This window comes from Anguilla rostrata, chromosome 2, assembly GCF_018555375.3.
Source record: "Anguilla rostrata isolate EN2019 chromosome 2, ASM1855537v3, whole genome shotgun sequence".
NCBI classification, from domain to species: domain Eukaryota; kingdom Metazoa; phylum Chordata; class Actinopteri; order Anguilliformes; family Anguillidae; genus Anguilla; species Anguilla rostrata.
This window is the reverse complement of record NC_057934.1, coordinates 19,901,079-19,913,531: the sequence shown is the minus strand read 5'-3', so window position 1 is coordinate 19,913,531 and position 12,453 is coordinate 19,901,079. Positions and strand designations below refer to the sequence as shown.

The 12,453-nt window shown below is 42.9% G+C and overlaps 1 protein-coding gene across 1 annotated transcript; it reads right to left on the bottom strand.

Annotated features, from left to right (window-relative positions):
* Positions 1-185: 185 nt before the first annotated feature.
* On the bottom strand, positions 186-10,020 carry LOC135247534 (calmodulin-1). The gene is made up of 6 exons (XM_064321079.1): positions 9,880-10,020; positions 8,205-8,235; positions 4,580-4,723; positions 4,052-4,158; positions 2,642-2,777; positions 186-828 (listed from the first exon to the last, which is right to left on the bottom strand). The coding sequence occupies exons 1-6, from the start codon at positions 9,880-9,882 to the stop codon at positions 800-802; spliced, it is 450 nt and encodes a 149-aa protein (XP_064177149.1). The 5' UTR covers positions 9,883-10,020; the 3' UTR covers positions 186-799.
* Between the last annotated feature and the right edge of the window lie 2,433 nt (positions 10,021-12,453).

Genomic DNA, 12,453 nt, shown 5'->3' with positions numbered 1-12,453 from the left:
CCTCTATTGGTACATCATTCTAATATTCTGGTTTGTTTCAAATGGTTTCTGTATCAGTTTAAAACACATTTTAAAAAGAGAAGTTCTTAAATCTCAATAATGAAGAAATGACACAAAGCCTGCTGGTGTCCATCAACTGCCCTCTGCAATGATGTCGAATAACAAAAGCACTTCAGAAGCTTGGGTAAAATTGTACATTTTATTGGAAAACAAATATACAATTTGGAATGGATTCTTTGAGGCACAGTTGTGCCAGATGTAGTTTAAAAAAAGGAAGGAGAGAGAGGACTAAAACATTACAAAGCATATTAAGAACCAGTAAGGTACAGAACAAATACAAAAAGAGTACCTGCAGATACACCCCATATTCTACAGATTTTTATGTTGCGGTAGTGCAGTGCGGCACATTTCCCCCCTAGATATACTCTGTCCATAGTCCATGCAGTTATTCCTGCACATTACAAAAAAGATGCATGCCAACATTGTTGCGGTTATTCCTGAAGGCAGGCGGCTCGTGAGGTCGCCCAGCTTCGGGTGGCCAGAGCAGCTGGGACGAAGTCGCTAAGAGTGCCCGTCATTCTAACCCGCCACGCCCAGCAGCTGGTCATTTGACGACTCCTTTACACTGATTTTTTAAAATTCTTTTTCTTTTAAAGACAATGGCAACAAAAATATCAAAGAATGATAATAAAATGGGATGAGGGCTTAGGACAGCAGGAAGATATGGGTTACAGATAAATTACAAACAGAGAAAAAGGCAAATCATTTTATACAAGAAAAGTTATTCTGTACAAGGCCTTCACTTTGCTGTCATCATCTGTACAAACTCTGTGGAGAGACAGAGAGAGTTCATTCAATCATTTAACCCACTGATAACACCACATTTCATCTATGATCAACCTACAGATGCAAGAACATATTTGCAACTCACGTACACGTCAAAAAACATTGAAGAAATGTTTTTGTGGGTTGAACCTGAAGCCTAAATAGGGGTATAGCCAAACTACTGACTGTACCCACCACAGAACCTATGATGATGATATGGAATCGACTTAACAGATTGCATCTACAGCTGAAGTTTTTACGTTTTAACAACCAAAATTGCTTCCAGTGCACCAGAATGGGGGAAACCTCCTGCCTTTGGGCCAGTTACCGGCACAGATTAAGTGCAGCCCTAGACTAAATTCCACTTTGAATAGAGATTCTCTATACAAAACTCAATTTAGTCGAGGACTAAACTTAATCTGTGCCTGTGAAACCAAATACCAAAATAGTTTATGAACAGTTTAACCTGTATACAGGGATTATACACACAATGAGACTCACTGTATGCTTTTGCTTTACAAGTTTTGAGAAGTAATGTTTTACTCAATGCTGAATCAACACGACTCTGGTAACCCCATTACAGTGGATGTATTCTGACAATTAACACAAAATGAACAAGGCTGACAGGCAAATTTAAAATGTCTCTGGGCAAATGTTTGAACTAAGGGTGGCCTATGATGTGCAACTTGAGCAGTCACGCCTGGTAGATAAGCGAGTAGAAAGTATGCACACATTTACAACACCATTAGTACACAACGTATAATAATCAAATATGAAGTTTGCGGTGCTACAAACAGCCATGATTGTTGTAGACTATTCATCTAGCCATGCCTTCAGTACAAACAACCGCCGACAAAAACAACTATTTTCCAAGTTGCGTCAATTTAAAATCATGGAACGATAATTTTTATATGCATTTTTGACATGATCGCATTCATTCATGTTTGGTAGAGTCAGGAGTTTCCCCCCAATTATAGTGGATATAATATATCCATTGAGCAGTGCACTGGATGCCATATTGGTTTCTGCAACTCCTGGTTGCTCCTGTCTGTTGGCAGCTACTTCGACAAAGAGTACATCCCAAGTTGAGCACAGTATTTTTACAAATGGAATTCCTGGGTTAGCCGCTGGCTAGCCTCAGATCTGCAAAAATTCACTATCGATTCCAGACAGAACAGGTCACTATAATGGGGCCTACTGTCAAGAACACCATTCATTACAACCCATTCAAACAAAGAAGAAAACAGACTCCTGGAAAGCTCAAAACACAAAACCTCGTAATATAAGCTGAAGAAAACAAACTGGAAACGTAAGCCAGTAGGCCACATGTATTATACATTTAGACCAGGCCTGCCCAACGCTATTCCTGGAGATCTACAGTCCTGTAGGTTTTCATTTCAACTCTAACAAAGAGCGCCACAATCAACAGCTAGGGATCTCGCCGAGCTGCCAATCAGACTCAGGTGCGTCACATTAGGGCTGAAATGAAAACCTACGGGACAGTAGGTAGGAACAGCGTTGGGCAGCCCTGATTAAGACAAATGTAACAGTCAAGTCATTTAAACCTGCCAAGAGGAGCGAGCACTCGGCTTAACACAGCACACACCCAACTGCAGTTACAAATGGAAGTGTGGCAATGAAAGATGACAGCAGCATTTATAAATGCGCGTCACTCCACAGCCTTATCGCCGGTTGCAGACCTCACGCATTTATCTGTTCTGAACAGAGTCTGGAGATCTGCTGCGCATTCACCAAACGGTTACAAAAATTATTATTTATTTATTTATTTTTTTTTTTTTTTTAAAAAAGGAAGTACCTTCGTAGTTGACCTGCCCGTCGCCGTCGATGTCGGCTTCTCTGATCATCTCGTCCACCTCCTCGTCCGTCAGCTTCTCGCCCAGGTTGGTCATCACGTGGCGCAGCTCAGCGGCACTGATGTAGCCGTTGCCGTCCTGGAAGCAGAAACACGCCGGGTCACGCCCTCCGCCAGCAGTCAAACGCCAAACGCCCATTACGGCCTCCGTGACCGGCTGTGCTCCCGACCAACGCGGGCGGCACCTTGACGACGCGGATCTACGGTATTGGAAAGCAACAAAGCAGCTGCAAATGCCTACTGCCCTGGGTCAGAATGGCACCGGCAGAAAAGGATCCGATTCTGAGCCGGCCGCCCGAACTTCTGCTCCACGCTTCGGCTGCCCGATGCCCCCAGAAACGCCTTCTGAATACGCTTTCCTCAAATCGAACGATTTGACTGCATTCAAAATTATATTACATTTGCAAACAATTAAATGCCGGTATGCAAAACCTTCCCATGACTGTAAAGCACAGTCCCCTGGTGCTCAGCGAGCCATGTCCACGTGGAGGGGGGGGTGGAGGGGGGTTAAAGAGTCACGCATGTCTAGATGCAGGTGCCTCAAACTCATCCCTGCAACCACTGCGGGAGGCAGTTTGCAAGCAGGCCTTCGCACTGCTATAAAACATATACAGTATCTGGGCTCGATATTTCCCATAAGTGGCTCAGAATTCAAATCCTCTTCTAAACACTGATGATGTTTGTAAAACTGAGATTCTCAGTGTTTGCTCTGTGATAAGCAAATCACTGCAACAGAGGAAATTTATTGTGGTAGCGAGACCATGCGAGACGGGCAAGGCACGTCCTAAGGTTTGAAAGAGCGCAAACTAAAAGGAGGACAAGAGGCGAGCCAAGTTCAGCTGCCCAGAAGCACAGGTGTCCCTGTTGCGGTAAGTTTGTTGATTTTATGCTTCATGGATTTGTGATGAGTCAGTACTTCTTTATATTTTGTAAGCGACTTAGGCACTACAGGAAGAAACATTACATTTTGCTTTTGAGGAACATTACTCAAAAGTGGTGCAACAGCTCCGACAAAACCAAAGCGAGGAATGTTGACATTTACCCAGATACATTTCCATTTCTGAATTCTTCAACATCAACGCTTTTAAATAACCTGCCACCCCAAGACTGCTGAACCCATCCTACGCCAGGACCTGCATGTGGGGGATCAAATATGTGGGCCAGCAACACTTGCCCCAGGGAACTGTAGTGTCAGTTCATTAGGTCAATCTGGGAAAACTAGCTGGTCGCAGAAACTCTGTGAATTTCATAAACCCTACTGCCAACTAACATCGATCAAAGGCTACTGCACAGGCATCAGGACAGCAATACTGAAAAACGGTATGCTATGGGTGGAGAAAGTGTGGCAGTCACCTTGTCGAACACACGGAACGCTTCCCTGATCTCTTCCTCACTGTCTGTGTCCTTCATCTTCCTCGCCATCATGGTCAGAAACTCAGGAAAGTCTATTGTTCCATTTCCTGATCAACAGGACAAAAACAAATGCACATTTAAAAAAAAAATAATAAGACGACAAGCTGCACATTTAGGTTTAAAACTTCAAACATTAGAATTTTCAGTTTGATACAGTTGGCTAGTTTTACTACAGCACCCTCAGATCCACAATAAACAGTTCTGCCCACACAGTACAACTCAGGACGCTGCAAATGGAAGCTTGATTACAAAAAATACCCAAATTAGGTTTAACCGGCTGGTACCATTAATGACCAGCACATTAACCAATTAGTGTTCTGTGGAGTTTAAAGTCTACTGCAAGGTCCAGATGTATTAATAACCAGCTGTGGTAGCTGCTGCCATTACGACATTCACAAGCAGTTGAGATGGTTAGAGGGTGAGAGAGTGGGTTTGGTGAGGGGGCAGGGTAAGGGACGCGGTCCTCACCGTCAGCGTCCACCTCGTTGATCATGTCCTGCAGCTCGGCCTCAGTGGGGTTCTGGCCCAGTGACCGCATGACTGTCCCCAGCTCCTTGGTGGTGATAGTTCCATCTCCGTCCTTGTCGAACAGTGAGAAAGCCTCTTTGAATTCTGTAGGACAGACAGAAGAGCCAGGCGTCCCTTAAAGCTCGTCTCACCCGTCTTAAGCAAGCTGCCATAGTACCAGAAATCAACAGGTAAATCTGACTGGCTCCCACAGAGGTTTTGTTCCATTCCCCCTCGATCCCGCGGAGGTTGTGACCGCACCACTGTTTTCTATCGATATTTCGCCGGTTCCCATCACATAAATAAATGTTAATAAAATGAACGTTCTGAATCATTTAAGAGATTTACATTTACAAATCTTAATGAAAATACACAACTGAAAAAAAGACAGGTCCGTGTCCTGATTTACAGCATGCTGCCACTTCACATGGTTTCGATGCAAGGCTGAAATCAGCAATAGGCCTAAACAAAGGCTTTTTTAAAATGGGCTGCCTCATTTAAGAGTTGCTATTGAAACAGGCCAATATGATTTGAGTGATGACACACAGGCAACTAATCAACTGCCTTAAGTTATCAAGTACTTCCTGAGTAACACCCAATTCACATTATCAACTTGTACTTTTATGTTTACCCATAATTGTAAACATAACCGTGACAATTGGCTGCTCTTCCATGATGGCTCAGTACAGAAAGACAGAAGCAGCCAATTGTCACGGTTATGTTTACAATAGGTAAGTTAGTGTCACACACAAAATGCCCCCTAGTTGCTGCATGTGACCAAGTACAGCAATTTTATCACCGTCTCCAGTTGATAAAGTGAATTGAGCATAACTGTGATAATCAACACCACCTGCAGCCTCCAGAACCAGCGTTAGGAACCCCTGGTACAGACACAGAATCAGGGGTGAACGAATAGGCAGGAGGCGGCCCAGAAGTACCATTTTTCGGGTCCCAGACGAACAAACTCTCTTCAAACCAAGCGGACTACCAATGGACGCTGTTGGCCCTTCATGAAAACAGTTTACAAAACATGAATGGTTGAGATTAATTGTAATTTCTGTTGAGTGACCATCAGCTGGTTCTACTCTGATTAGACCAGTAGGCAGCAGTTCCTGACTGCATAAAGAATTCCTATATTATCTTAGCTCAAGCAAGTGAGTCTTGTTTCATAACATCACTAGCTTGCACTCTTAGAAACCAAACAGAATGTTAGTTCTCCAGGCCCCCACCCCCCTGTTTTAAAGATATAAATGAAAAGATAATGTTATCTAGCCAAGTTGTCTGGCTTACAGTAGCCTATATGGCTATCACGGTAGTGGCTGGTGGAATAAACTGTGATAAACATCTTATCAGGCTGCCTTGCTGCACATGTTAATTTTAGATTATGGGAGTTTTTGCTGAGAAATTTGCAAAGGCAGCCAAATTAATTTAGTCTCAGAGATACTGCAGTCAAGCACTGTGAAGAACAGCAACATATTTTTTTTCATTTTTAATTAAATTAATTAAAAGTGGTTTCATAAAGCAAATAAGTTTGTCATTTTCTTGACAAACTGAATAGATTTCTTTTAAATCCTCTTCTGATTTTGCAAAATTAAACTTCTGGACAGTTTTTCTTTAATACTTTTATTGTAACGAAGGCAGTAGAAAGTTTTCTGTACAAACAGTACAGATGGACTTGTACGCATGTACCATTATACTGGCACATGAATTTAGGAAACCAAAAAATTAGGGTTGGCAATCAGACTGTGCAGCTTGTCTGCACCAGACAACTACCACATGGATTATGATCTGCCCACTCCTGAGTGTGGTTCCATGTTTTTCATTTTTAAAGCTGACAAAGTTCTACTAATGATGTCTAGATGACACTGATGACCAAGTCAGTCATCATGCATATTTAATATAAATAAAAGATGAGCAGGTTCTTAAACTTTCCCACAGCCCATGCAAAGAGCAAGGCTTTTTTCTTCCCCCCCATTCCAGCACCCTTAGTCACCCATTTGAAAAAAGTGCATTGAAAGAGGCAAAGGAACTGGCAAGTCTGTATCAGTTTTCATTGCTAAAAGTGGCAGGTCTTAACAGTCAGCCCACGCCCATGCAATGGCAAGTTTCTCCCATTACAGCACCTAGTTCACCCATGAAGACAACGTGCACTGATGGCCAAAATCGGAACTCGAGATTATCTCTTGCAAAGTTGCGCGGCCACGCACGCAAGCTTCCAACGCCCACAATAATGCAATTTCTGCCCAAAAGACCGTTGACAGAGCCTCTCTATGCGACTCAAAATCGGAAACCTTACGGACAGCAGACGTGCCGGGTACGTGCTGGATGCTGTCGGCGATTGGTTCTTGTGTGTGCTAGCCACAGAGCAGAGATCAGGTTTCTCTCATCTCATCATCACTGGTATTATAACCCTCATAACGGAGCTTAAACTGGGGAATTTTCCCAGCAGTCAGAAATCGGGTACCACTTCCATGTTAATGACCAACTACCCTTACGTGTCGGTCGAGGCATGTGAAACAAGAAAAACGGGAGTTTTGTGAATTCATTCAGTCACAGGGAGCAACAGTGAGTCATACTGTGTGTTTTGGAACCACTCTGGGCAGGCTGCATAGAGGCAGCTTTTAACACATCTAAATGCCACTATTATTGAAGGCAATCTGAACAGCTAACATACCACCTCAAATAAAAACCATACACATTACAGCAGTGCACACATTACAGAGGGTGTCCCTCTATGGTCTGGAAAAAGGGGACCAGTGCCCCCCGCTTTACTGCCATTTTGGAATAGCTGAACTGAAACTGAATTTCAGCTTTCAAATTGGATCACAAAAATTAAATATGCAACAAATATTTTAACTCGATCACCATGATACAAAAGTTATTTCATGCCACACTGTTCTTGGCCAGGTAATTGTTTTTGCCCAAGGTGATTTAATCAGCCTACGGTCTTTATGGTGGTCAGTCATGAGCTGTGAATATACATGCAATCACTCCATCAATAAATCTTATTCAGATCTAAAGCTATGCTTCTCCAAAAACCCACAGCCCCACACTGAGCAGCTCTCCAATGCACAAGCTGGCTGTTCCATCCACATACACCTACACCAGGCTACATACATCTGCAACGGGAGCCTGAGAAACACTGATTTAACACCATCACCATCATCACAAATGTACGAATCAAATAGTTTCTGTCCAGCATACTATACGCCCTTAAACTGAGAAAATGTCCAATGCCAGGTCAGATATGCACAGCATGTTCCAGACTGGAGAGAGTACGCACAGTAGCAGAGACCAGCCTCTTCAGGCAAATCAAATAAAAAAAAATAAAAAAAAAGTGTAGAACACTGTTCAGTACAGCCTGGCCATTCATACACACACTGTTCCAGGCCGAGCCTTATAAGGGAATATAAAAATAACCCCCCAGAGGGAAAGTGGCTGCTGGCATGGCTGCTGGGGACCACACCACTGGACACGTGCCAGGTAGAGTGGGGGGGGGGGGGGAGAGAAGAGAAAAGAGAGAGAGAGACAGAAAGGGTGAGTGAGAGGGTGAGACAGAGGAAAAGAAGAATACTAGCAGTCCTACCGGCAATCTGTTCTTCTGTCAGTTGGTCAGCCTGTGGAGAAATGAGAATTACTCACAGTCCTGGATTACAGAGTCATCTGCCTAATGGTACTGCAGTTTACTAATGCACTGATATTTGGGACGCATGTATCTCAGATAAAACTACAAATAAAGGAGACTTGGAACACATTCAATGAAAGCACATTAAACCTCAATTAAGACTACTCATATACAGCAAATATGGCTTCAAATAGAACAAATTCAAGCACACTATGAAATAACAGATTTTGCGTGGATGGAAGTAGCTACACTAGATGCAGGTGGATATAAGTGAGAACAATAAAGTAAAGAAATTGGGTCAATTAAAGTGGTCGTGTTCCTTTTACTAAAAGGCTCCAGCCAGACAAAGAACACGTTATACAATCTCGCCTTTTCCTCTTGAAAGAGCAATCTTTCCTCCTGGCTGCATCCTTCTTCCAAACACCCACTCCGCCTACGATGCACAGTGGACCCCGATCCCTTCCGTACGAACGCCCAAGAAACGCGCAAGCGCGATACCTGCCCGCTTAGACGGCCCACTTAGCTGAAGGCCCCTAAATGGGCACGTAGCCCGCATTAACGGGAGAATCATTAGAGAGCTGGGTGTTTAGGTTCAGAACAGATTTCACATAATCATCTGTGGCGGTAATTAGTCTTCCAAAAGACAGTAAATAATACGCCTCCGCGCCATGCAGCTATAGAAAATACGCCAGCTGACCAACATACACCGTAGTAGTAGTATACAGACAGCTAGCTAGCAAACGTTAGCTACATTATCTAACCATGGAACTGTGCTGGTGAAGCGAACTCGCTAACCATTCACAGAAACATCAATAATGCTCCATAAATTAGGTGTCTAGCCAACAACGCATATAACCAATCGTCTTGAGTGTCGAAGCCAGCTTGCCCAAGTATGACTCCGGCATCATTGCTAACGTTAGCCGATACAAAACTAGGCGTGGCATATAGCTAGTATTAGCTAACGTCAGGTTATAATTGCCACGAATTACTAGTAAACATTACAGTTACAAACAGTGCGCTAACTAACGTAATTGCAATTCAGCACATTAGCTACGGAAACATTTTTGGTTAGCAGCAAGAACTATTTGACAGCGGAAGCAGCTGTACCGACAAACGCAGTTAGCTTCCAGATAACTTATATGCCAATCGTTAGCCGCATTAGAACGAAGTTACTCTTCTTTGACTTTTGACTCAGCGAGTGATGAGTGGACACTCCATGACAGCCAGTATTAGGGGGAAGCTAGGGAAGAACTTCAAGGTTCATTTATCCAGCGTAAGCATACTAGCTAGTAAGAGTCGATGGGTAAATAGCCTCTAAATGTCCTGGTTAACGTTAACCAGATGCCATGTCGTCATTAAACAATTTTCTGTAAAAACTAGTTAGAGTTAATTTACAATTCTCACAGGGAACGTTCTACAGCAATATTAGCTAGAACGTGCGTGAACAATTCTAAAGAAACCAAGGATTCCCGCTTCCACCCAAACCAAGAAATAGATGATCTGTCCAGTGCGACACATAACTAAATATGTAAAAACTCAACCTTTGCATATTTTATATCAGATGAATTCACGCCTAATAAATCGAAACGACATCCAATTACATCGCATCTACCTAAACAAACGTTAATAATCTTACCATTTTGTTATTCTACGGTTTCCTTTCCTCCGATAGTACAATTTTATCCCAAAGGTTCAGAACACACTGCCTCAATCCCGCCTTCAACGGTTGTTCATAAACACCTCCCCCTGTATCCGTTCACCTGCATCCCTTCTTTCCTGTTATAAACTTTTGGCCAGACATCCTTTACAAAACAGAAGCAAGACCGTATTTTAAAATTAATTATTAACCTCAATGTGTAAATTGTCAGGTTTAACTAATTTAGTGAACAAATTATGATCATATAAGCAGAAAAGACATTGGTACTAAGTGACTGCGGAAGAGTATGTGCTGCGGTGCTTGTCATGCGGCTGTTTCTGATTGGTGCGTTCGTACCTGCAATGCGTCACTCCCTCCGAAATCCACCATAGCATCGCAGAGCTCACACATGAGCGGTAGAAGCTCTGCTGGGCGTTGATCGAAAAACCAATGGTTGCGGTCGAGGATCTTTGACCAGTGCTGAACCTGACCGCTGCTGTTGAACTCTTGAGGAAGGTTATTGACCTGAATTGTTTCATTATGCAGAATATCCAGCTGTGTAAATACTGTGTAAACAATTCTGTAGTGAAGAGTGGCTGTTAAATGCCCGTAATGTAGACGCAGCAGCATATGAGGAATGGACGAGGTGGCCAAGAACTTCATCAGTTATTTTTTTTTTTTAATCTTATTTTCCTTTTTTCACCCAAAGCAGACAGCGTGCGATTGTCGCGCTACAGTTAAAATATTTATCCTCAATTGTTTTACATGAGGGAAGGTAAACGGCTTACAGCTGTCGCGTGACAAATTCCTGATGTAGCCTAACTGGGACACTTGCCCTGACTAGACCATGTAGTCTGTTTTTTCTGTGTCGCGCAACATTTGCAAGCGAAACTATATTATCTTTAAAAGATATGACTGCCCAATTATCTTCCTGGTAGGCTAGCACTAAGGTTTTGAATTTCATGTGAGCTACAGTAATAGAGGTATCCATTAGAGGGAGATGAGTGGGGGAGTGACCATAGTGAGCGTGACATAGCTAAATCTGGTGAGTTTGTAGTTCAGACAAGCAGCAGCATTCTGAATGAGCTACAGAGGTCTGATGACAAAGGTAGGAATGCCAACAAGCAGAGAGTTGCAGTAGTCCAGACGAGACGACCAGCGCCTGGGCTAAGAGCTTGGCTGGCTAGATGGTGAGGAAGGGAGGAATTCTCCAGATTTTGTACTGAGCGAATCTGTGTGATGTTCTCGGAGATTGGCAGCTTGTTGTCCAGTGCCAATCTGAGATTCCTAGCAGATGACGAAGATGGCACTGTGGTGCCATTCCGGTGAAGGAAAGATCAAGCGGAGGGGAGGACCTGGCTGGGACGTACAATATCTGTTTTATTCAAGTTGAGCTTTAGGCAATGATTTGTCACCCAGCTTTAGATGTATTGTTGGCAGGTTGGGATGCATGCCATGACTAGTGTATTAGATGGGTGAAAGAAGAAAAGCAGTTTTGTGTCATCAGCATATCAATAATAAGACAGGCGGAATGATATAGTCCTGATTTGAACAAGCATTGCCTTTGCTTTAGTGCTCAGACTGCACTCCTAATCCATTTTGATAGATGTTTACATAGAAATAAAAGGCTTGTCTAGATAGGATGCCCCCAAGGAAGCCTTTCTTTGTTGTGTCTCATGTGGTAACAACTTTGAGCAATTTGTTAAAAAGTTGATAATATGAAAGGGTTTAAAAATAATTAATAATAATAAAATCAATGTTCAGTGACCGCCACCCCAATCCAGGTTCTTTCCACACATCTGCACATCTGATCAGGATTGTTTTGTCAAGAATTAAAAGAAAAAAATTACATTTGTAATTGACTAATTCAGTTTTTTTTAAATGAACCACTTCCATGTTCACTGGTTGGAGTGAAGTTTGGAATGCGCTAATCTTAAATTAAATACTGGTGCTGGAAAAATATGAGAAATCTCTCTCTCTCTCTCTCTCTCTCTCTCTCTCTCTCTCTTTCTAATACAATACTACATTATATTTATATACATTTATTGATGAGTCCTAGCAGGACAGTGTGTACTTGCATTTTGCAGTGCTCCCCTACATTACCCCTTCTCACCACTAGATGTGCTTGTTGGTTGAATAAGTGAGCTCTGTTTCCAAAAAGATGAAGCATGCAAAATGTAATGGACAAGCATCAGACCTGGCCCAGCTGTCCATTGGTGCCAATCGAGTCAGAACGCAGCTATGCAGGAGCTTGAGGGTGAGGGCATCCAACTGTAACACTGCAATCGCACATACAGGGAAAATGAGCTGGTAAGGACAAGTCACAGGGGAGGAGACAAGTGCACCAGTGATATAAGCAGTGTGCCCACTGCATGTGCCTAGCCAGGGACTCTGGAGTGTCTCTGTGATGTTTAGTATCTTGAGGGCATACATCCATAACAGTTTCACGTTTTGCCCCGGTCTGCCTTATTTACTCTTGGTTTCTGCCATGCTTAAGCTCAGATCTTTTATTACTGAATTGTTCCTCCGAAAACAGTGAAAGAGAAGCATTCATCACAGAAAGGGGCAGGATTT

What these genes read in the sequence shown, in the direction of transcription:
- LOC135247534 (XM_064321079.1), bottom strand. An exon ending in CAACGAGGTGGACGCTGACG is followed by an intron (nt 4,159 to 4,579) that starts GTGAGGACCGCG and finishes CCTGTTGATCAG; the next exon opens with GAAATGGAACAATAGACTTT. An exon ending in CGTTCCGTGTGTTCGACAAG is followed by an intron (nt 2,778 to 4,051) that starts GTGACTGCCACA and finishes TTCTGCTTCCAG; the next exon opens with GACGGCAACGGCTACATCAG.